This window comes from Xyrauchen texanus, chromosome 8 (genome assembly GCF_025860055.1).
Source record: "Xyrauchen texanus isolate HMW12.3.18 chromosome 8, RBS_HiC_50CHRs, whole genome shotgun sequence".
In the NCBI taxonomy this organism is placed as follows: Eukaryota; Metazoa; Chordata; class Actinopteri; order Cypriniformes; family Catostomidae; genus Xyrauchen; species Xyrauchen texanus.
Genome location: NC_068283.1, coordinates 26797988 through 26822962, shown reverse-complemented (window position 1 = coordinate 26822962; position 24975 = coordinate 26797988). Strand labels below are relative to the sequence as shown.

General features: G+C 37.3%; 3 protein-coding genes and 1 long non-coding RNA gene across 5 annotated transcripts; 2 read left to right on the top strand and 2 right to left on the bottom strand.

The window, feature by feature from the left end:
* Nucleotides 1-78: 78 nt before the first annotated feature.
* LOC127647932 (uncharacterized) lies at nt 79-1827 on the bottom strand. Of its 2 annotated transcripts, none has more exons than XM_052132463.1 (2): nt 656-1827; nt 79-616 (listed from the first exon to the last, which is right to left on the bottom strand). In XM_052132463.1, exons 1-2 carry the CDS (start codon nt 782-784, stop codon nt 119-121), a joined length of 627 nt encoding a protein of 208 aa, XP_051988423.1. In that variant the 5' UTR covers nt 785-1827; the 3' UTR covers nt 79-118. The 2 variants fall into 2 exon arrangements, with proteins under 2 accessions (XP_051988423.1, XP_051988424.1); XM_052132464.1 differs by having other exon boundaries at nt 79-577.
* A 4395-nt stretch (nt 1828-6222) lies between these two features.
* LOC127647930 (uncharacterized) lies at nt 6223-7261 on the top strand. Its single transcript, XM_052132461.1, has 2 exons — nt 6223-6667; nt 6778-7261. Exons 1-2 carry the CDS (start codon nt 6223-6225, stop codon nt 7110-7112), a joined length of 780 nt encoding a protein of 259 aa, XP_051988421.1. The 3' UTR covers nt 7113-7261.
* Nucleotides 7262-10131: 2870 nt separating this feature from the next.
* LOC127647934 (elongin-B-like) lies at nt 10132-16912 on the bottom strand. The gene is made up of 4 exons (XM_052132466.1): nt 16782-16912; nt 14923-15057; nt 10354-10462; nt 10132-10271 (listed from the first exon to the last, which is right to left on the bottom strand). The coding sequence occupies exons 1-4, from the start codon at nt 16782-16784 to the stop codon at nt 10159-10161; spliced, it is 360 nt and encodes a 119-aa protein (XP_051988426.1). The 5' UTR covers nt 16785-16912; the 3' UTR covers nt 10132-10158.
* On the top strand, nt 16814-23118 carry LOC127647936 (uncharacterized). Its single transcript, XR_007971115.1, has 7 exons — nt 16814-17058; nt 18455-18512; nt 18755-19308; nt 19394-19640; nt 19778-19885; nt 20071-20128; nt 20260-23118. It is a non-coding gene; the product is annotated as an uncharacterized LOC127647936 (long non-coding RNA).
* Nucleotides 23119-24975: the final 1857 nt, after the last annotated feature.

Below are 24975 nucleotides of genomic sequence, written 5' to 3'. Positions count from 1 at the left end.
GAAAGATCATAAGACTGTGTGTGACAGTGCAATCCTTTGCTGTTGTTTTCCAGGGTACACCATACATCGATCGCGGTCGCCCCTGCCGAACCCAGCAACATTATCATTGCTTGTACTGTCAGTCAACAATTTTAAGAAAGCCAGATTTCATTACACATTTAGGTTCCTGCAAATGTAAGAGCGTTAAGAGAGCAAGTGCCACTGATGCCTGTAACATCACACCCACTGCTGTGGCAACTGCTGTTGCACAAGCTACTGCCATTGCTGTTCCAGCTACCACAGCCATCGCTGCCACCTCTGTGCCATCTATCATTGTGCCACCTACTGTTATGCCGCCCTTTTCTGCCATCTCTGTGCCGCCCACTGCTGCGCCTTCTACCACAGCCACTGCTGCCACCTTTGTGCCAACCAGCACTATTCCACCCACTGCTGCCACCTCTGTGCCAACCAGCACTGTGCCACCAACTGCTGCCACCTCTGTGCCAACCAGCACTATGCCACCCACTGCTTCCAACTCTGTGCCACCCACTGCTGCCACCTCAGTGCCAACCAGCACTATGCCACCCACTGCTGCCACCTCAGTGCCAACCAGCACTATGCCACCCACTGCTGCCACCTCTGTGCCAACCAGCATGATGCCACCCACTGCTGCCACCCCAGTGCCAACCAGCACTATGCCACCCACTGCTGCCACCTCTGTGCCAACCAGCACTATGCCACCCACTGCTGCCACCTCCGAACCAACCACCTCTGCCATTGTCAGGCCAGTCACAAAAACTGGCATCCGTGTGGGTCCAAAAGTATTGCAGAAATGCCCCAAATGTCATTTGACATTTTACAGAAAAAATTAAAAAAGGTACATTGAACGAAGACACACAGCAAAAATGATGGACATTTCATCCTCATCCCATCTCAAAAGTGAATGCATAGATCCCCAGAATGGACTGTATGCAGTCAACAAAAGTATTCATGGGGCTTCTACTCCTCTCCATGTTCAAATTAAAATATGGGGGGAACAACATCATGTTTCTTGTGAATTAGGTGAGTGCCAAGCTAATATGGAGTTGGCATGGAGAAGTGGACTGCAGTCATACCAGTGTGTACACCTCCGGTCAGTTTCATACTGCAAAAAACCTCGCCCTCACTCAGAGAAGATAGTCTTAAAGAAATGGTGAAAAGCAAGTGGTTTGGGAAGGAAAAAATTAAACTGTGTGTTGATCGTCAAACCCTAGCCAAAGAAAATAATGTACCACTTTCAGTTCTGTCAAAGATTGGAGCCCCTCCATCTAAAAAATTTATATCGGTTCATGAGCCAACTATTTCATATTACAGCAGACTAGGCAGAGTCATGGTGTCTTATGATACAAAAAAAAAAAATGCATGGCACTGTCCTTGTGCAAAAACACAGAGATCATGCACACATAAATACATTGCAAAATGGCACTTATTCCAAACCAATGCAGAACTCTTTCGGAAGGTCCGGAGCACTGAAAGGAGCGCTGAGGAGTTTCAGGTGACAGCAGTGGAGGAAAGTGATGGAACTCATGTGGGTGAAAGCACTTACCCACCAAAGGATGCTCCAACAATGAGTGACTAATTAAATTATTTCTTGCAGATTGGAAACGCCTGCATGCAGCTTATTATTGAAATGGCTCGGAATATTGTATGTATATAAAATATTACAATGTAAACTGTCAAAGAGTATACATGTGTCTGAATCAACCTACATTTTTGCTTGCTTTCTTTTTCCATAGGGCAAAGATATATACATTGAGAACTTTTATGTTATTCCTACTTGGAAAGGAACCCAAAACATTGTTACAGCATTACCAGTAAGTGGGAGGTAAAAACTATAAAAAGGCATCATTTCTTATTTCAAAAATTTCATAATTTCTAAAATCAATTTTAGGAGGATGCGGATATGAAAGACTTGCTAGTCTTCCCAGCATGGACAAAAGCTAATGGCCCTGACCACTACATTGTCTGTGTAAGGAATTATTTCTTACTAGATATTGAATGTCGCATACATATGTTGATTTACAGCGTAATTGGTGTGTTTCTAAAACTAAACTAATCATCAATGCTTCTTCCAAGAACTTTAAAATGAAATCTTTTTACACCTTAACACATTATAGATTATGAGGCCACTTCGAAGGGAGAATGTCTTTTTAGACTCTCAATATGCAGAGCACGAATCTGGCTTTGGAGATGAGGAATACAGAGCAATTTTTAGGTCCATCTATGAATTTAGACATGCAGTTTCAGCCTATGTTCCTTATTTTGGCTATGTTCCTTTAGCCATTTCTAGCTTTTGTTCTACTATACAATTAGCTTTGTTCAAAGTTTAAAGGCCATGTTTTATTGCCTTTACTCTAATTTTTGGCTATGTTCTCCTAGCCATTTCTTGCATGTTTTGGCTACGTTCATTTAGCCTTTTTTGCATGGTGTGTCTGTCCTCAGGTTAAAGATGAGCTATCATTTAAATTTGATCAATCAGATTCATGTTTTTTTCTACAGACAAATTGCCAACCAAATTGATCCGGGGATCTGGACAGAAATGACTGGAAAGGATTTTTCGGTGATAATTCTACTGCAAAAATTATTATTTTGCATCCGTACCTTTTATCTATTATTAATTTCTATACTGACTTTTTCTCTTTTTCTCAATCATAGGCTTTGCCACGTCAGACAAGAGGGAATGACTGTGGTGTTTTTGTGCTGATGGTAGAGTCTTTAATTTGTTTATAAGTAAGGTCTAGTGAACAGTGTTAACAACAGCTTGTCTCCTTTATTTCAGTACACCCTCTCAATGGTCTGTGACATCGAGTTCGATTTCCAGGAGGTAAGTTAATAAAAGGAATTTTATGTTAATTTTATTTACTTTTTTAAGTTTATTTGGTAAAAGTAGAAAACAGTATGACCTTTAACTGGGCATTTCTTTCAGGTTGACATGCCCATGATTAGAAAATGGTGGTGCCTTGTGCTAATGGAACGATTTCAAATTGATGGGTATGTCAAAAAGTATTGTACATTTTGGTAAAATATTATTCAGAGATCCCATATATGAGTTAAATCATATTACTTGAATATTTTGTCATTACAACATTTTATTTAGCATGAGTAACAAAACACCCTTAATAACTCTCTTAAGAGACCATTTCATTTTTTTTTTTTCATTTTTATTCCTTTAATTGCTCCTATAACTTTTTTTATTTTTTATTATTGTTTGCAAGCTATGGGCGCAGGTTTGCCTTCTGGACAGACGAGGCAAAATGCTTATTAGAGGCAAAAACACAACCTCTGTATAGGCTAAAAAGAAGCACCACACATGATGTCCCACAGCACGTCCAAGCAGTCCAAGAACCGAAGAAACACTGGTGGACTGCATTGTGACTTCAAAGGGAACAGAGCAGCATTTAGTGGTACTGAAATGGTCCTTTTTCACCATTTAAAGATTAGCATTCCTAAATGACTCACCCAGGGCTGTGATCATTGTCAACTTCAACATTGTCAATTGATTATCCAATATGCTATATTTTTAATGGTTATGCCAATTATTCATTGATGGCTTGTGTATATATAAAACAACACTTTTTGTTTGCCCCGCAGGATGTTCTCAATGGGAAACCATCAAAGTGGTTCCCCCTAAAGCCACGTGTGCCAGTCTACATGGACAGTGAGCAGCAGTGTGCCATTCTTTTTCAACACCTCAAAGCTCTGCTGGATAATTCTAAAACTCAACTGAACTTCACAGATGAAGTGGAGTTCATTTGTAGTTTTCTTTTTCCTGAGGTAGGTCCGAACATGTTTGTCAATTGGATTGTTTCTATTATTGCCATATATGCAATGTTTTATATATTTATTTATTTATTTATTTATATGGACAGGCCATCATTCATGGCCTATGTGAGATGCAGGCATTATCCTGGCAGGAAGCTGAGGAGGTTTTCCTCCATGGCCCTACTTATCACCCTAGGTATGCTTGTAATTTGCATTTGCAAAAAAAATATATTATTATACAATATTTTTGACAATGGCATTCATCTTTTATTTTAGTGAAGTCAAGGAATTTGACAGAGCGATTGCAAAAAGAATGAAAAAAGAAGGAACATTCGCCTACCAGAAAGTAATTATTTTACCTTATGCATTTACTTTACATTTTACATGACGCTTTTATCCAAAGCTTTTTTTATCCAACTTCTAAAAGTTTTTTTTAATGCAATTGAAGACGAAAAGTAAAGTCAATAATACAATTCTTTCTTCCTTTTTTCTTTGCTTTGTCCTGTTTACAGCAAGATGATGTTAGGTGATTGTTAAATAAAGTACAGAATTGTTTATTATTGGTGTTTTGTCTATTCTTATTTGAGTTTTGCTTCGCGTTAAAAATATCAAAAAACAGGTTTTGTAATGTTAGCATGGTATAATGTTAATTAGACCATTATAGGTTGAACTGAAAGAAAAATTGGAATTTGAATAAATAAAACATTGTAGCAATATAATATCACATAATATTTTTCAGAAGATAGTTCAATCTGTAATTTTATCCCTTCCATCAGTAATTTTCTTTCAATTACACCCACGCTCAAAAAATAACTACTGAGAAATTTGTTAGTCAGAGAATACAATGAGTTTTTTTGGCACATGCATTAAGCAGGGAACGCAAATATTTATTTGGATAACTTTAAATAAAACATCCTATTGCATCCTATTGTTTTCAATGGCATTTAGCAGGAGGAGCTGTCTCGAAAAACAAGGGGTCTGAGAACACGGGACTCTGTGTGCGGGTGTTATACGATCTTCCGAACAGCAGGAGGCGCTGTCTCTAAAAACGAGGGGTCTGAGAATGCGGGACTCTGGGTGCGGTGCGGGACTGTAGATGCAGGCTCCGAGTCTGCAGCTTCATAATATTGGCCAGGTCAGTCCCATTCAGACTGAACGATGTCCATTATCAATCGTCGATCTGTCCTACCCGCTCAGGATGTACTACCGGTAGTTCAAGCTGTCATATTGTCTAACAAAATGTGCTTCTTTCTTAGAATGAGCTATTATTTATATTAAAACCCGCCTTAATGTATTATGTAAAATCAGGTGTAGCACATCCTTTCAGCTTGAGATATCCCATCAGAATGAACTACCGTCTTAATAAATGTATAAAAACGTGTTTTTTAATGATGTCTTGTCAGTTACACAACTATACAAGTTATTTGTGCTAAATAAAGTTCCATTTGAGTAGATTTCAGATATAGTCCTAGAGTATTTAAAATATATATATTTAGATACCGTACGCTTCAGTTATGTAAAGGTTCTGTTTAACCGTCAAATTCCTACCGCGTATATTTTTATCACAGACAATACAGATTAATTTGATTTTTATATATTTTTTTACAATAAAATACTATATATATAATTGTATTATTATTCAGCAAGATTTTACTTCACCCAAACTCGTGATTTAAGGTAGCAAGGTAGCTCAAAATTATGGGCGTGTCTTCAGATATGCTAGAAAACGTATTGCGCAATCGCAGTGCGTGTTGGTAGCACATTCTGAGAGGTAGGAACACCGCCACAAACTTTCTACGGACCTCCATCTAGATAGAATTTAAATAGAGATTGCTAATGTGATGTCATCGTGACGTATTACCAGTGGTGAACGCAAAGCATTTTGGGAATCCGCGGCACAAACAGAAGGCGCCAGACTTGATTGCATGGAGGGAAGAACGCAGTGTTCAAGATGCCGTCTACCTGCTGTGTTATAAACTGCAATAGTCGTTCTCACGATAGAAGTGGCATAAAGCTTAAGAACGGAAAATCCTTTTATCGTTTTCCAGCTTGGAAAAATAATAGTACAAGCCATGTTTCAGAGGTGACAAAAAGGCGACGAATGGCATGGATAGCAGCAGTAAGGAGGCCCAAGATTACCTTCGATAACACTCCACCACACATGATGGTGTGTTCAAAGCATTTTCACAAAGATGAGTTACAATTACTCTCTGTAAATGTTTTATTGTGGGCAAATAACCAGCGTGTTTTGTTTGATTTAACCAGACCATTAGAGTTGACGTTAAGCCAATGTTAACTGTTAACTAGCATGAAATGGCTAGAATATTAGCTTAAGTTACCAATGTACTAAAGAGTAACGTTAATCAGTTTTAAATGTTGTACATCTAGGCTACATAGCAATTTATTTGGTGACTGTGTTTTGCAGGCTAACCTGCCTATGAAATGTTGGTGTGTAATCCTGACTGGGCCCCTTCTCTGTACCTCGGCCATACTGAGGTCAAAGCTAGGAACACAGACCGGTTCAAGTGGTTTAGGAGAAGATCAACGAGTTCACAACAACAGCAACCCCCGTGGCTAGGCACTGACAACACTGGTCCTGAGGCTGAGTTGGAAGCTCACATGAATCAACCTCTATCGCCAGGCACTGACCACACTGGTCCTGAGGCTGAGTTGGAAGCTCACATGAATCAACCTCCATCGCCAGGCACTGACCACACTGGTCCTGAGGCTGAGTTGGAAGCTCACATGAATCAACCTCCATCGCCAGGCACTGACCACACTGGTCCTGAGGCTGAGTTGGAAGCTCACATGAATCAACCTCCATCGCCAGGCACTGACCACACTGGTCCTGAGGCTGAGTTGGATAATGCAGCACCTTTATATCCAGGTAAATAGTAAAAGAATACAATATATGTTGCCCCCTGTGTATATCTAATCTGGATTAATTTGGAATATTGGTTGTCATATGACACAATGTATTTTTATTGTTACTGTCAGACAACACTACACCTGCAACCAGTAAAAAGCAGAACACCGAGAACTGTGGCTTTCTTCAGAAGCTCTCGCCTGGAGACCTAGTGTTAGCAGACTGTGGATTTGATATTAAAGAAAGTGTTGCCCTTGTGGGTGCTACACTGAAAATACCTGCCTTCACCAGGGGCCATCACCAACTTAATGCAAAAAATGTGGAACAGACCAGGAAGTTAGCTCATGTCAGGATCCACATGGAGCGAGTGATAGGGTGTATGCGCTTTAAGTTTAACATATTAAATGACACAATACGCCTGGGATTTGTGGTGCCTTGTGAGGGGGAGGATAAGTCTGCTGGATAAAATTGTGGTTGTGTGCTGTGCTTTGACCAATATGTGTCCAAGTATTGTTGTGAAGCTGTCATGTTAGAATTAAAAAAAGATTCAAAAGATTTTGTAATGTCACTTCTCACATGTAATGATTTTTAGCCATCTCTGTAAATAAAATACACAAAGACTGAATGAAATTCTGCCTCCTTTATCTGTATTAAGGAAGAATTGTGCAAAATCAGTGTTATTTTGTTGCAAACACAATTAAATAACTTAAATAGTAGTAACAACCAACTTAATTTCAGTTTCTTTACATATTTAACATGTAAATACATTTAGATGAAGACATTTATAAAGAGTCCATAGAAAAGACAACTGGAAATGTATGAGGTAGGTTGTGGGTGATAAGTCACAGACATGTGCAAGCATCGCATTGCCATAACTCTTCTCTGGCTGGACACAAATATAAGTAAACACTTTGCAGTTTGAATGATGTCCTCCTATGAACAAAATGATGGAGTATGTTTTTATGTTTCCACTGTTCGATCGCGCGAGGAGTGTGGTGCTTAAAACATTAGCATACCGTTGAACGGACGAGTTTTCTGCCCCACTTTTACAATCTCCAGGTCCTGGACCCATCCATCTGTAAAAAAGACCTGGGCCTGCTGCAGCGACTTGAAGTTACTGAAAACTTCGTGTGTATGCACTAACATTTAATATCATATAGTTGTATATATATGGGTGCTAAAAGTTGGGCAACAGGTTGACATCCCCTGACCAGTCACAGTCACTTTGATTCCCTTTATTTTCTCGTCTTACCTCGTTTTTGCATTAGGATTTAGTTTTAGGCGGTATGGTCCGACAATGTTTTCTTTAGACCGCTGCATTTTGTAGGTTTATATTCTGTTTTCCACGCTTTTTATTATTTTCATGCCAGAACACTAGCCTGCTATGCGATGCCAGCCCATGGAAACTGGCCAAACATACCCATAATTCTTTGCGTTCTGATGACGTTGCCGCCCAGTTGGTCACATGTCTTAGCAATCTCTATTGTATTCCAGTTGGAGAAATACGATCGAGTCCGCCTACAAATAGCAAGCAGAATAAAGCTGCTAATGCGTCTTTTATAATAAATTCACTATAATAACTGGAATAAATATCACAGTTGAAGCAATAATGCTTCAGTTATGTCAGTTATATACAGCACAAAAACTTTACAGTGTAGATTTACTGCAATAATAAGCTACAAGGCTAGCTTTAGCGTGATTCAGTTCACAAATGTACCGTTTAAATTTGATTTAAGTAGGTTGAGCTCTTGAAACATCAATTACAAATAAATCATCATACAAATAAATAGTTAAAAAAAATCATACATTGTGATTTCTGGATTTTGTTTTTTAGATTATGTCTCTCACAGTGGACATGCACCTACGATGACAATTTCAGACCCCTCCATGATTTCCAAGTGGGAGAACTTGCAAAATAGCAGGGTGTTCAAATACTTATTTTCCTCACTGTATATATATATATATATATATATATAAATCAGTGCCCCTTTTTTTCCTTCTGCAAAGGTCTGTGCATATCACGGTTTCTTTGTACCGTCTATATTGATGTTGCAATTTGTTTAACATGCCTATTGTTTAAAAATTTAAAAAAAAAATTACAACAAAAACAGACATTGAATATTAGAAAAGTTGTGGAAAGGGCAGATTTTAATGTTCATTTCAACGCAGTTACAGATAATGCAGCATGGTTTCTATTCAGTTTATTTGTCCAACTTATGTTGTTGCAAGAGCACTGTGAAGGAATACTGCCATCTCTGAAAATAATTAGGGTAAATTCTCAAAAACAGTAGGTTTTGGGGATGATACACAAAATCAACGTTTGCGTTTTCGTTAAACATTCACTTGTTTAAGCAACTATTGCCAAAGGCTTCATTCGTACCGATGTTTATATTAAAGTGAGTCTTTCCACCATTTTTTAAAAATGCCACACACTATCTTTCTCTCAAACACACACTCACACACACACACACACACACACACACACACACTCTCACTCACACACACGCTCGCTCTCTCTCTCTCACACACACACGCTCGCGCTCTCTCTCACACACACACACACACACGCGCACACACACCTGATCTAATTTAAAAATCAGGGAATTACAAGCTGTCAATACTTAAACTCCAACACAAAATTGTAAAGAAAAGTAAAACATACTTCAAGAAGCAATGACACATGTGGAAAAATGTATTTACAATAAAACCACTGTTTCTCAGAATTCATCTCAATCATGTGCCATGTACTAATATGCAGGTATAATGGGACTGCATCCATGCCCATTCTGATCTTCAGTGAGTTCCACGTCCATTTACACTATAGTAAATCGGTAACATAAAACTGTTCAGCCAGTGGCATTTGCGCCCAGATAAAATTATGACAGATCTAAATAAGAACAATTATATCAATACTCATTAAAACACACACAACAGCATACTGTAAATGCAATCAGTAAAGTGGGCATTTGTATAACCTTACAGCCACTAACACAAATCCACCCCCACCCCAACAGATCAAAATCACACAAACATTTAACTCTCCAAACAGAACATCTGCATGAATTAAATAAGAACTGGTTTAAATATGCTGATATATAACCACCTTAGACAGGTGACTAACAGCTGTCTGACCAATGAGTAATTTATTCATAAATGAGGGGAACACATTAACAAATCAAAATGTGCCTGAAACAAACAAGGGCATTGTGATTGCTGGAATATATGTAGAGGAGCAGAGACTGAATTCTGGAAGGGTTTGCAACAATATCGTGAGAGTAAGCTACTAGTGCTTGATGGGAGGTAAGGAGTAACAGGAAAGCGATTCAAATACTTGAAAAAGTTACAATATCACATGGATCACTCTCACTCATGCGTCCTTCCACTCCCCTTCAACTAAATACACACCACAATCTTAAAACACATTATGCTTGCCGTTCTGGAAACTCTGCACCCCTTCCGCCTTTCTCTCGCCCTCCATCCCTCCCACCCACCCTTTATCGTCCGTTCCTCCTTCACTGCACAGCTTGTTCATTGGCAGTGCTGCCCGAGTCTTGAGGCTTCATAACATCAGGAAGCTCAGGGGGGCTGGAGAAGGGCTCTACTCTTAGAGGCTCAAAAGCATCTTCTGTGATGAAAATAATAATACATTATGCAAATTACAAAATATCTCAGTGGGATGCAAGGCTAGTGAAAGAATAAGGACTCACCACTGATGCGAAAAGCCAGTCCTACTGTGGCCGGAGCCTGAGGCCTGGCTGTCTGGTTTGTGAATCCAGAGTCTCCAAGAGTCTTATTATCTTCTAGCAACATGTCATCCTGGAGGACATAAAGAGAATATAGAATATAGTACAAGTTTGATCTGTTTGAGAAAAACATAATCACTACATCACTACAAAATCTTTGGACTGTACTAGGAGAGCTGTAAAGTTCTTCAGCTCGTCATCAGACTATCTCCAGCCAGGTCTCCGAAGCAACAAAACTGGCCCGGTTGCTAGGGAGGGTAGAGTCACATGGGGTAACCTCCTCATGGTTGCTATAATGTGGTTCTCGCTCTCGGTGGGGCACGTAGTGAGTTGTACGTGGATGTCGCAGGGAATAGCGTGGGCCTCCACACCCACACTATGTCTCCGCAGTAACACGCTCGACAAGCCGTGTGATAAGAGGCAACTGAGATTTGTCCTCCACCACCTGGATTGAGGCAAGTCACTAAACCACCACGAGGACTTGGAGCGCATTGGGAATTGGGCATTCCAAATTGGGGAGAGAAAAACAATTAGACTATAATTTAAAAGTGATGTAAGCGATATTAGCCACTTCCACCAAACTGAATTAGACATACCTCCTCTTTCCAAAACCCTGCCCTTCAAAGACATGCATGCATACAGAGTAGCTTGAAAACGTTTATGATTCAGATTCCTCTTAACGATTCTGGTTCCTTAATGATTCCTGTAATTCTTTCAGTACTTTTTAAAACGTATTATTTAGAAATGAGAAATGCGATTCTTATTGCATGTACTACCCTCTGCAGTCTGTTCCCAAATAATGAGATCATTACAGATTTCATACAGTTCTTGTAAAAGGTGTGTTTGCAGACTTTGAGACATACATACAATCCAATAATAGATACTTCCTCTATTTTAAATAAAGAAATCTAAACAAACACAAAATGTGATGGCACATTTCATTAATTCATATATAATTTTTTATAAAATTCCACTTATTACAACAAAACTTGTGTATCTTTAACTATATATTGTCATATGAACAACCAGTCAGTAACTGCACTGCTTGATTTAGTAGAGACACAGGTCATCATTAAATAAACAATAACAGTTCCAGAGACAGATTAGACTGTGATTTGTAGCCTAATGTTGTACTTCAGGCTTGTGAGACTTCCAACAGTTTTTATTGAATTTAGAGTTGGACATTCATAACCTGTACATCAGAATAAGATTACTTGTATACTGAAAGCGCTGTATGTTTTGCGCTGTTGATTCAAAAGAACCAGCTCCTTTGAATAATTATTTTGTACCAGAAGCACATATGTTTCGCACTGTAAAAAGAGCCAGCTCGAGACTTGTTCGATTGGGAATTAAATACACTTGTAGAACTGCGTAGTTTTACGATGTAGATTAATAGGAAACACTGGCAGAGTATTTGAGGATGGTGTTCCAGCCACATCGGCAGAAAATTGCATGCTGGAGAACCGTTGATGGAACCAAAAGATCATACGATTCCAGTATTTTTTTAAAGAATGGAACTGGTTCTGAACACAAACCATCTTTGTTTCAGAAAATTATAATTTTCTATCAAAATCAAAAATCATGGTAATTCTAAACTTTTAAATAGAATTGTAGGTTTTATTTTATATTCTGATTTCAACTTTGTTTCTCACTTAAAAAAAAAAGGGGGAATGACAAATTAATTGTAAAAGTAAAATTTTCTTTAAATGTCATGAAATTGCATGTACAAGTTGCCACTGTTTGAAATTTCAAGTCAGCTGCTTATTTTATCACAAATTATTCTATTAATAAAACAAAATTCCAAGTATAACAATTAAAGGGATTGTTCACCCAAAAATGAAAATCCTCATCATTTCCTCACTCTCATGCCATCCCAGATGTGTGTGACTTTCTTTTTTCAGCATAACACAAATTAAGATTTTTAGAAGAATATTTCAGCTCTGTTGGTCCATTCAACGCAAGTGAATAGTGACCAGAAGGTAAAATAATAACCTTTATTTTACCAGGAAAGAAGACTCACTGAGATTAAAATCTCTTTTTCGGGAGTGTCCTGGCCAAGATAAGCAGCTTAGTTTACATTTTACATCAAAGTTACAACACACAAACATAATCAGATCTCATTACGTAAAAAAAAAAAAAATGCATCTGGTTAAAAACATTTACACACACTTAATTTACTCAGATGATTATCTAATAAATAGTTAAATTGACTACAAGATACTACATCTTTTAACTTCATCTCAGTCTGGAGAAGATTCCAATCCGATGCTACGGCATATTTAAAAGAGGTTTTACCCATCTTAGTTCTGGCAAAAGGCACACACAAATTGTAGGTCGATTTAGAACGTAATGAGTAATTACCAGGTGACTTCTGTTTAATAAGACAACAAAGATAAGGGGTAAATAACCCAATATAGCTTTGTAAATCAATTGGTACCAGTGCTTTTTCCTTCTAATACTCAGCGACGACCAGCCAACCATTTTATATAGGTCACAATGGTGTGTCGAAAATCTGCAGTCAGTTATAAATCTCAAAGCACCATGGTACAGAGCATCCAGAGAGACAAGAAGGTAAGAGGGGGCGTGCTGATATACTACATCCCCATAATCAAAAACTGGTAAGAAGGTAGCAGACACTAGTTTCTTTCTCACGTTAAATGAGAAACATGATTTGTTTCTAAAATAGAATCCTAATTTTTTCTTAAGTTTTTGCCTCAGATATTTAATGTGTGACCCAAAACATAGTGTGTTATCGATAATGATACCAAGGTATTTGTACTCCAATACTGATGTAATCAGATTACCCTGAAGAGTCAAAAAAGAGATTGAATTCTCAGTAGAGATTTTGGAATTCGAAAATAACATACATTTAGTTTTTTTCTCATTTAAGACCAGCTTTAATGCACAAAACCTATTTTGTATCATATCGAAAGCAGACTGTAAGAAAGCCACAGATTGTTGCTTAGATGAATCTGAACAATATATAATTGTATCGTCTGCATAAAAGTGAAACCTTGTATTTTCAATATTAAAATCCAAACAATTTATATATATGCTAAATAATAACGGGCCAAGCACAGATCGTTGAGGGACTCCTTAACGACCTCCAATGGATCTGACTGAAAACCTTCCACCTGAACACATTGGGTTCTTCCCTTTAAATAAGAACTAAACCATGAAATAACAGTTTCCGATAGTCCTACTGATCGAAGTCTTTTTAGTAACACATCATAATCCACAGTGTCAAAGGCCTTTGATAAGTCGATAAAAAGACATGCACAATGTTTCTTATCATCTAAGGACTCCACTATATCATTTAAGACTTTTAAAACAGCTGTACACGTACTGTGGCCTTTACGAAATCCGGATTGATTAATAGACAAAATATTATGAGTGTTTAAATACTGTGTCAATTGCTCACTTACTAATTTTTCCAACATTTTCGAGATGATACAAAGTTTGGATATAGGTCTATAATTGTCCATTAAAGAAGGATCACCTCTTCAGAGGACAACGAATGCTGACTTCCAGATCAGTGGGATTTTGTTTGTTAATAAAGAAAGGTTAAACAAATACGTCAGTGAGGGAGAAATAAGATCAGCCGCATAAAAAAATGACATAGAGACATAAAAGTAATCCATATGACACCAGTGGTTAAATGCATACCTTCTGAAGGGATATGATAGGTGTGGGAGTTAAAAAGACTGATATTTATTTTTTTACTATTAATCTCCACATTTGACCAGCCCCAACCAGTAGGTGACTGAATGTGAAAGTAAAAGTCACTTCCACACCACAATGTGGAAGTGAAAGTGTATAATTATTTGTGTTCAGCAGAAGAAAGAAAGTTATACACATCTGAGATGGCACGAGGGTTAGTAAATGATGAGAGAACATTCATTTTTGGGTGAACTATCCCAAAGTACTTATATCATGAAGAAAGTACAGTCAGTGTCATAGCTGTCCAAATGTGACAACAAAACACTTCACTAGCATTTTCTAGTATCATTTTTTACCTCTTGGTAAAATTACTTTGCGCTCCCACATGTATTCCATTTTTATCTACTCTCCTCAGTAGCTTCAATACAAACTGGATGTTTGACAAAATCTGAGCTCTGAAAAGGGGCAGGGCTGAATAAAGTCAATAGGCTTCCCTGTGAAAGTGCAGAATGATTGACAGGCAGATTGTGTCTCAAAGTCTTTTGATTGGCCAAGCAAAAAAAATAGGCCGTGGCCTGTGTCGGTTTTTCTCCAATGTTTACAGAGCCTAGGGCTGTCACAGAGAGAGCAGGAATATTTTATGGCACACAATTTGTGATTTCTGACAGGTGTATGGGACCTATTCTGTAAGTCTTATCATAAAAAATTCAAAAATGCTTACAGCAACTTTATTCACCAGGGAACATGAACAATTTTAAAAACATCTTTTAAATGTAAATTGTAATTACGGTCCACAAAACCATCCAAACTTTTCAATGAATAAAACAGCTACTGTATGTCTGATATTTTTCTAACAAATGTTACTTTGCTGACCTTATAAAGCTTCTGATCCTCAGGTGCACGCTTTAAGATGCCCTCCACAATCCGCTTCAGTTCATACACTGTAGTGGACTCCTTAGCATCTGTAAAGATGGTTGTTTTGTGACGTCTGATCATCAAAAACACATCCTGAGGAAAAACAAGGAGTCAATTACTCATCGTTCAATCAAGACTCATCTCATCTCACCTACAGTGACTAACTACGTATGATCAGTATTGGGACCAATCCTCCAGTCTCAACTCATGTGGCATTCAAATCTCTGAATACAGAACATTATAGGTCTCAACACAACACTGATTTCAGTCATCTTTAAACACCAAACCTCTAGAAGGATCCACCCTTGTGTTGCAAACATGAAGCTAATGAAGTTGGTTCAACAGTAGTATAATCTGTAATTTATTTAAAGGTGAAACAGTCATACCAGAGCTGGTTATCAAATTAAATAACGAGGAAAAACGCAGATGGTGAACAGCTGAAACCTATCAGCCACAACAACTGTGGAGATCCACATCTTAGGGGGTCATGACATGGGGAATACAATTTTACTTGATCTTTTTACTTATACAAGGTCGTAGTAATATAAAACATACTGTAAATTTTCTTGTCACTGAAAAAGAGCATTTGTTGAAATCAAGCTGCCAAAACAACTTTGTGATGTTACACTGCGGTAGACATTTGCATCCGACCACCCCCACAACAATACCTACTTTACCTCATCACTTCAATAGCCCTGCCCTGCAGTTGTGAGCAGTGAGATGGCAAGTAAAGAGTGCAGGTCAGTCAAGAGCAGAGAGCCAATCATAACAGTGGGTGTTTACTGTCAGGTCTTACAGGAGAAGCAGCATCAAAACCAAGTGTTTCTGACAGAGGGTCAAAATGAGGGTGGAAAATCATCATATTTTACAAATACATTACTGTTTTTTTTTTGGTGTGCAAATAACTAAACTAATTCTATGAGTGAACCTCAAAGAACATATATATATATATATATATATATTTCAAAAAGGCATGTCATGGCCCCTTTAAGGATAACGGACATGAATGACAACACACGAATAAAAACGCTGACCGCAGCAGTTGTGTTGAGTTGTTGACCAAGTAACTGACTACACCCTAGGAAAAGCAACGCGTTGCTGTGTTGCTGTTTGTATAATGTAAACAGCATGACTGAAGGCCGACCGTGTTACTATTTCTACCATTCAACGTGGCTAGAAAAGGAGAACTATAACTATTGCGTTTCCAAACAGCCTTAAACACGAAGTCAAACCACTTTCTTCTAATAGTGGACCAGTAAACTGGAGGTAGTAATAACAGCCTTTTGCCGCCGCGTTAGAAACATGCAGCAACGAATTGCAATTCAATCGAGTCCACAAATCCATTTACACGCATTACATTTATCATGCGTTAGATTCAATCACTGGACGTCCATTAGAAAGGCACAGCCCAAATGATCAATGACAAGACTAGCCCGCTCCTACATCAAAGGGCAGTCATGAAATAAACACCCCCGTTTGGATCCAGGAGAAGCGCTGCCCAACAACAAACAAAACAAAACAATATAACACTGAAATGAAAGGATCACCCATCGGTTCATGTTGGCTAAGCAGGCCTTCCATAGAGCGCAATTTACCCTCAATCTAATTAATAACACAGCAAATTGGACGGATTTAGCCGGTAATGTAAGCTAGGCTGCTAAACATATTGCGAAACAAAGAACTCTGTGACGCCTGCGTTTACACGCAATAGCTATTTCAACCACCAGCTGGTTTGGTTACAAAACATTCACTGTCGAAATGGCAAACAAATCGCATAAATGAAATTATACGCAGGGCTCCTTTCCTTCCCAACTCACCATTTCTCTGGGTCTGTTGCGCTGACTTCTTCCACTATCCCACGCTGCACTGCGGAAATCAAAGCGCTCAAGCCAGTCCTCCAGAAGCCCAGATGTCTTTGCGGGAGCAGCCTGAAGTCTTGTCTTTGCCGTTGGCCGCCCCCTACTGGACCTGCAAGAGCTGTTCAGGTTGTAGTCCAAAAACACAGAAGAGAATTAGCATTTTCGAGCCATGGGTTCCCTCTGGATTTATCTATGGGTTTTTATAATGGCAGTTTTGGATTTATGAGTAAAACAGGTATGTGGTAAACTTTACTTTAAGACACTTAGACGTTTTGTTTTACAACATAAATTACACAGTCCTTCTCAAACGTGAAGCTGCCATTTTATTGTGTGTGTGTTTGGGTGTTTTTAATGTATGTTGCTAACAAGTTGCTAAAGAAGTACAACGTCTATGCTGCGTTCCATTCATGTCGGATATGGGATATTTACTTACAATCTACAATTTAAAATAAATATTCTTCTTCTGAGACAAAGATTTCTAACACTAACTCCTCCTAGATCTTTCAAGTTACATGCACCAAACTCAGCACAGACCTTCAGACTGATCTCTCGAATAGTGTGCTATATCTTTTCCACAGAGGACAATCAAAAATCGAGAGACAGCAAGCTCAAGTCGGGGCAGCGGCATCTATCAGTGGCATTTCCGGTGTCATGCTCAGTTTATGGATGATGCCACTGAATTTACGAGGCATCTTCTCTTGGACTATTTAAAGGGTCGTTCACCTCTTGCCACTGTCCTTTTAACTAATTCATGCCCATAACATTAACTTTTTTGCTCACAATAAGGGACTATACTGATTTTATGAATGGTTAACCTTTTTTCAATATGAGCAGATGGTACAGAAAGGATGTTTGTTTAGCTACATTTTGTTACTCAATAGCCTATTAAGACTTTGTTTGCTTTGAAGCAGATTTTATTCAATTGGATCAGTTCTTTTCAATAGATCTCGTGTGCAGTTTTCCCAGTGATGAGAGAATAACGTCTGTGATAGGTTACTTTTAAGAACTCACTGTAAGGGACTATCAAGCAATTATGATAAAAAATATTAGGCCCAACAGTATTTATCTATTATCAGTCTTTATCTATTGGCATACTTTTTAGAAGAAGTTTTTATTGTTATTATTTACAATATGAGGTTCCTACATGCAGGTACAAAATATTACATTACCACAACCAATTCGAAAAGAGCTACTTTTTCCCCAAGAATATTTGTCCTAAAATTTGATTTGCTGTTCATAGGTTACATTAAAATTCAAATGCATTAAAAATTCACCAGAATGCAGGAAGTATCGCTGATACTTACATTTTCTAGGGAAAAAGTAAAGTTAAAAAAAAGTACAAATATACAGCTATAAAAGCTAAGTCTGCTGTACTTGTGCTTCTGGACATCAGTTAATATTCTGCCCATGGACTGAGCCTTATTGTGATGACTGTCTGCCACTGACAAAGGATTATGCTGCCATTGACCTGCCTCTGTTTGGGGCAGCTGCCAATAAATTGTGCATTCTATGAATAGGCTGATATCTTTTTAATAAAATATGCAGTGTTATATTACTGTCTTTTAAAAGGTTATTACTTCTCAATGTTTAAAACATTATCATATTAATTATATGCCCTTTACTTTTTTCAGACCCTGATCAGCAAAACTCCAGCAGGTCTAGTGCCACAACCTGCAACACCATCTACAGGTACATTAGATGAAGAGCGCAAAATGACAAGGTGTTAGAGGCTTTAGGCCTTGCTGTTATGTGTATTACAGTTGGATAAAACAGGAAAAAGAGCACACACCAGTTCTGTATTATGTTATTGCTTTGTCTTGCAGTTATTCTGAGTATATAGCCTATTTTAAGATTGTAATATCTTTCTTTAAGTCATGTACTTAACCCCCAGGATTTAGAATTGATATGCTGCCAAAATATGTTTCTTGTAGAGCCCTTGGATCCACAGACTTGCTGATCACAGTGACAACACAAAAGACCAATGTGAACCCACCTTCTGCATTTTTGTGCTCTAACTCTTTAATACAATCTCCTTTTGCATAAACTGTAATAAACATTATTTACACTGTATAAAGAAATTTCAGAACAATTTTTCCAAAATATTATTACTTAATGGTTTCAAATGTTACCATGTTCTTTTAATGTTTTTATACTTTCACTGTTCATTCATTTTCACTTTCTATTTATTACCTTCTTATATTTTACTGTAAATTACTATACATTTCAATGAGTACTGGCTTTGTGTTACTTTGTATGTCAATCAGACATGGACCTCCTCAGGTAAGGGAGAATCACATTACATAAAAAATATACCATGCTTTGGAAAAGTACTGTGATAATATGAACTTAATAAACTATTTCCACCTTATTTTGTAGAAATGTCTTCAGGTTATCTGGTGGCCTTCAAGGTTGGACTGTGACATATCCTCCACAGTGGACACAGCAGGACTCTTTTATGGTTAATTGGGGAGTTTTCGTGTGTTCTGTGAGTTGATACTGAGCTGCTTGTCTTCCTCCTCAGTGCATGTGTGGTTTGTGGGTTGATCAAAGTCTGTTGTTTTGCTCCATAGGCAGCTGAAAATGAAGTGTTATATCAGGGAGTGGTGGTGGTGTAGTGGGCTAAAGCACATAACTGTAAATCAGAAGGTCGCTGATTCGATCCCCACGGCCACCACCATTGTGTCCTTGAGCAAGACACTTAACTCCAGGTTGCTCCGGGAGGATTGTCCCTGTAATATGTGCTCTGTAAGTCGCTTTGGATAAAAGCGTCTGCCAAAATGCATACATGTAAATCATGAGGTCAACAGGAATGACAAGGTCAGTTATAGCAAAGCCACCTATGACTAAAAGTAAAAAAAACAATTAAGAATTGTTTTCAAATGGACAACCTTGATAGTACTTCAAAAGGTATTGTGGAATCTTGGTAAAGTTATCCCACTTCTGTGTTTCAATAGGGTGCAATGCACAACTTGCAAAGACTGGCTGCATTTTCAGTGTGCGGGTGTGGAGGGGCACTTGACTTCAAAGGATTTCTTTTGTGGATGCAAACTTATCCTAGATTTGTGAGAATAATATTACACATGTCAGACCCATGGCTGCCTTTGAAATCAAGTTATAATTGTTATAGTTGTGTTTTGTGTTATATCAATACAATTATAAACAATTATTTTGTAATTTATGGTGTATGTGATATGTAATACATGTACAGATTTAGGTGAAATTTAGGCAATGCTTTTGTTTTAAACAGAGATGACATCCTGGAATCTGTTAAAGTAGAAGACATTCTGACAGATGAAGAGATAAAGGTAATTCGTTATACATTTCTTCCAATGAGCAGTACAATTTATTGTCACCTAGATGATATTCACCAATTATACATACTGTTCATGTTGGTTAAAAACTGAATCCACATCTAAATATACATCTACAATCACAGGATTTGGAAAGAAACCTTCAGAGTGGGCATTTTCTCTCAAACAGAATGTATCTGTGGGAACACAGAGGGTTTGATCCAGCCCTTCGAAAACATTACAGTGAACATTTAACATTATTTTATGAAATAAAGTTATGTGTAATATTCTTTATGTGTATATATATATATATATATAATGTACACAACTCTTGGTCTTTAAAAGATTTAAAACAGTGGTATGTGACAAATGTCTTGAAATCTGGATTTCTAAAAAATTATATACCAAATTATATTCATATTTTTGCCATATTAAGTAATTGTCTTTATATTCCCAAATGTAACTTTTAAAAGTTTTTGGTAGGAAGCATTTTTGGGCAAGGTGATGCTAGTGGACAGGAAACAGTTGTCATTTTGCCTGAGGTAATCTAATGGAAAGATGTACCAAATAAAAAATTAGTACAAGAATTTCATTTACAGCAAAGAAATTGATAAGCGAGTAATGGCATTGAGATGGATTCAAACTGCAGTACTTCAGTAAAACTATCAATTTAAGTGAAAACATAAGACAGAAAACTTTAATGTGGTTAAAATTGTACATTTCTCACATTAATACTGTATTTATTTAGTAGGTTTTGATTCAGTAGTTCTGAAGAGCAAATATTACAAGGAAAAGAAAAGGTACAGGCCATTGTACCTATTGTATGTATTACATCATTAAATCCATTCTACCAGTCAGGACATAAATAATTTTTCAGGTCAGGTTGACATTATTGTAATGACATAATGTGGCCCTGGTACACTTTTTTTCCCCCCAGTGCTGCAGAGATCAGAACAGCTGACTCAGAAAGCACAGAAGAGGTAAGACATTCAACAGTACCAAATTCCCCATGACCCAGTAAGGATAAGCGGTACAGAAATTGGATGGATGGATATTAAAGCAGTAAATATATTGAAGCCAGACACACATGCTGGTACATACAGTAGTTTGAGCCCACTTGACTTGCTCAAGAGCAACATCTGTTGGCAGCTCATTCAGAAACATCAGAAAGCTTTGATCAGTACTTTAGGCAGATTATTTGACATGTATTGTGTGTATGCGATAAAATGAAATGGAGATTAATATAAACCTGGTAGATTAATGAAATATACTTTTTGTAATACAAAAATAAAAAGTGGATGGATAACTGTGGGGTCCCTGATAAATTATATATAACTGTTCACATGCAGCAGGAAGTGCAAAATCAGTAAACAACCATATAAATCTCATTTAGCCTTCCACATATAATATCATAAAGTTATTCATCTTTTTCTTGATCATAAGACTATACAGCATCACTGAAACATAAAGCAGCTTTTATACACTCGTAGGACACATTTTTATAAAAATGATAGGCTATGTATTGATCATGCTCAGGCAAGGGAATTGTTACAACCATTTGTTTTATTTTAAGTGATCTTTTACGAAAAGACTGTGAAACATTCTGTACAGAAGTTGTAGATAAAATGAGTTACAGAGGAATGTTCATCAGATTTGAGGAAGACTAATTCATCCACATGGACCATTCAAATTCAAGGAACTTAAATCAAATTAATATAAATTAAAATTACCCAATACAATTTTTGATAGTTGTTACAAATTGCTACCTATGTTTTTGGGTTAAATATTACATGTCATTTTTTTTTTCAGTGTGGGTTTAATAAAAGATACATTTTGAGTAAACAACAACTGAATAGCCTCTTCATTGCTATGACCTTTTCCCCATGTATGCTACTGCAGCATCGGAAACTCATGGCTGTATTAACTGAATAACAGGGTTTTTAAAAATATATTCACTGAGAGTAAATTATTATAAATCATTGTGAGATAGCCCATATAATATTATTAATTATTTGTTTATTTTGCAAAAGACAATGTCGTTTTTAAAAGTAGAAACCTCGAATCATGTTGCAAACAGTGGCATCATCCATAAACTGAGGCATATAACGCATATGTTATGCAGCATAAAATTCAAATCTGAGCCACATACAGAAGGCTTTAACATTCTTTAGGCTGCTCTTCTATCTTCTATCTAATTCTATCAGTATCTTTTAATACACTTTGGGCCACTCTATCGAATCTTTATCTATCTATCTAACTATCTATCCATCCATCCATCCATCATCCATCCATTGAGTTTAGAGGGATATCTCCGGATCAGAACATTGTAGACACTTCCAGGTTGGCACATTTGACTCAAGCTAGCACAGAGCCTTTTGAGTATCACCCTGGTAACTGCCTAGCAACCAGATGGGGTTGCCTTGGCAGCCAAATAACAAAGCATATATCTCTGCACTAGAACATTGTAGAGACTTCCAATTTCTTTCATTTGACTCAGGGTAGCAAGTAGCCTTTTGAGTATCACTTTGGTAACTGCCTAGCAACCAGAAGAGTTGCCCTAGCAGCCAAAAACAAAACATATATCTCTGCACTAGAACATTGTTGAGACTTCCTTTTTCATTCATTTGACTCAGAGTAGCAAGGAGCCTTTTGAGTATCACCTTGCTAACTGCATAGCAACCAGATGGGGTTGCCCTAGCAGCCAAATAAAAATCAGATATCTCTGCACTAGAACATCGTAGAGACTTCCAGTTTTGTTCATTTGACTCAGGGTAGCAAGGATCCTTTTGAGTATCACTTTGGTAACTGTCTAGCAACCAGATGGGGTTACCCTAGCAACCAAGTAACAAATCACAAATCTCTGCACCAGGAACATCGTAGAGATTTCCGGTTTCTTTCATTTAACTCAGGGTAGCAAGGAGCCTTTTGACTATCACTTTGGCAACTGCCTAGTAACTAGATGGGGCTGCCCTAGCAACCAAGTAACAAAATATATCTATGCACAAAACATTTTAGAGATTTACAGTTTTGTTCATTTGACTCCAGGGTAACAAGGATCCTTTTGAGCATCACTCTGGTAACCGTCTAGCAGCTAGATGGGGTTACCCTAGCAAACCAAGTAACAAATCACAAAGTGTCATTTGACTTGAGTATCACCATGGCAACTGCCTAGCAACCAAGAAGCAAAACACATATTTCTGCATCAGAACATCATATACTAGCAACGCCATGCTAAGTGCCAAAACATGCTATCTATCTATCTATCTATCTATCTATCTGACTATCAGTCTTTCTTTTCTGTCTGTCTGTGTGGAAGTAACTAATTAAGCTTTTAAAACTTTCAGACCAGGCTCTTTCAAGTCAACCTCAGAGTTTCTCTACAAACTTTATTTGTCTAGTCCTATTTGATATCTCAGGTCTCCGACCATTAGTGCATTCCATTGCCAGATGCTTGGCATTTAAGGAAACAAAACTGCAGTGCTGCGGTTGAGATTTATATCTCTGCAGAACAAAAATTGGCTTTTCCCAATCAGTGGGCATATCTAAACCATTGAGATTTTCTAATTTCATTGGATGGTTTGAAAACGCCCACAGATTTGAAAACACCCATTACTGTTCTGCTGCTGTTCGACTGTAACCAGAGACATCTCCTAGCAACCCAACTGGTAAACAATGCTGCAACACTAGCATTTATGCTGCAGGTGTACGGTTGCCAGAAGATATTTACCTTTTTCACACTCAGGGTTTTGGAAGTTTGCAGGTTAAATTTGACATTGGTGAATGGGAGTGTATGGGGGTTCACAGAAAATATTCAGTTGCCCATTTGCTCCTTGACCAAAAGAAAAAATCCACTATTACATTTGAATTACATTCCAGAAGAGGAAAAAACAGAGAGCAGTGGATTAAGACAGATTGGCGAAGATGACAAATTTACTGTCACTCTCTCAGCAGCTGTCATAGAAACCCCTTCGTAGTTGTGGTAATTCAGTTTTTAAAACTAATTCCAGGGTAATTTAACACAAAGTATAATGTTATACATTTAAACTCAATAATGTAAAAATGGCTAATATATAAAATGCGATTTTACGCTGATAAATTAGGCGGAAACGCGTCCTCACAGTCTTTGAAAAGGTCTATATAGATCGGTGTCTGTATACCATGTTCTATACACCTGTTTCTGCAGGCATTTGTTAAACAAGATTGAATATCATGTAATTAAGGACATTTGATCATTTATCGACTTCACTTAATAAAAGTTAATGTTTATCACTAACGTTGTATATATCTTTTTTTTTTTTTTTTTAAATGCTTTATTTGAACATTCAGTTTACAGTGTGGTACAACAAAATTAGTACACAACAATAAGTATTAAGCATAACAGCAATATAAAGAAAAGTTAAAAGAAAACACTTTACCAACACCATAGCTCAAAATAGAAATAAAACTACACAGTAACTAAAATGATAAATGAGAAAGAAAGAAAATAAAAAGAGAAAGAAAGAGGGCATTACTTAATGTAAAAGAAAATTACACATTAAAGTAAAATGTTTGTAGGCCGTACATGTTCTGAGTGCTTTTTTGTTAAGAGAAGATTCAATTGTAATCAAATACTGCTTTATCTGTTGTAAGAATACCAAAAAATAAATAAATAAATAGGCTTACAATTCGAAAATTGACATTTATGAATATAAAATCTACATAGGAAAATAATTCAATTATTATAAAGCAGCATTTGGATCCGCTTCATCAAATCCAAAAATGACAGTTTTGTGATTCATTGAAAAACAAGATATTTCTTGAGATAAACAAACTAACATCTTTCCAACGTTGCAGAGAATAACTGCACAACCAAAACAAATGAA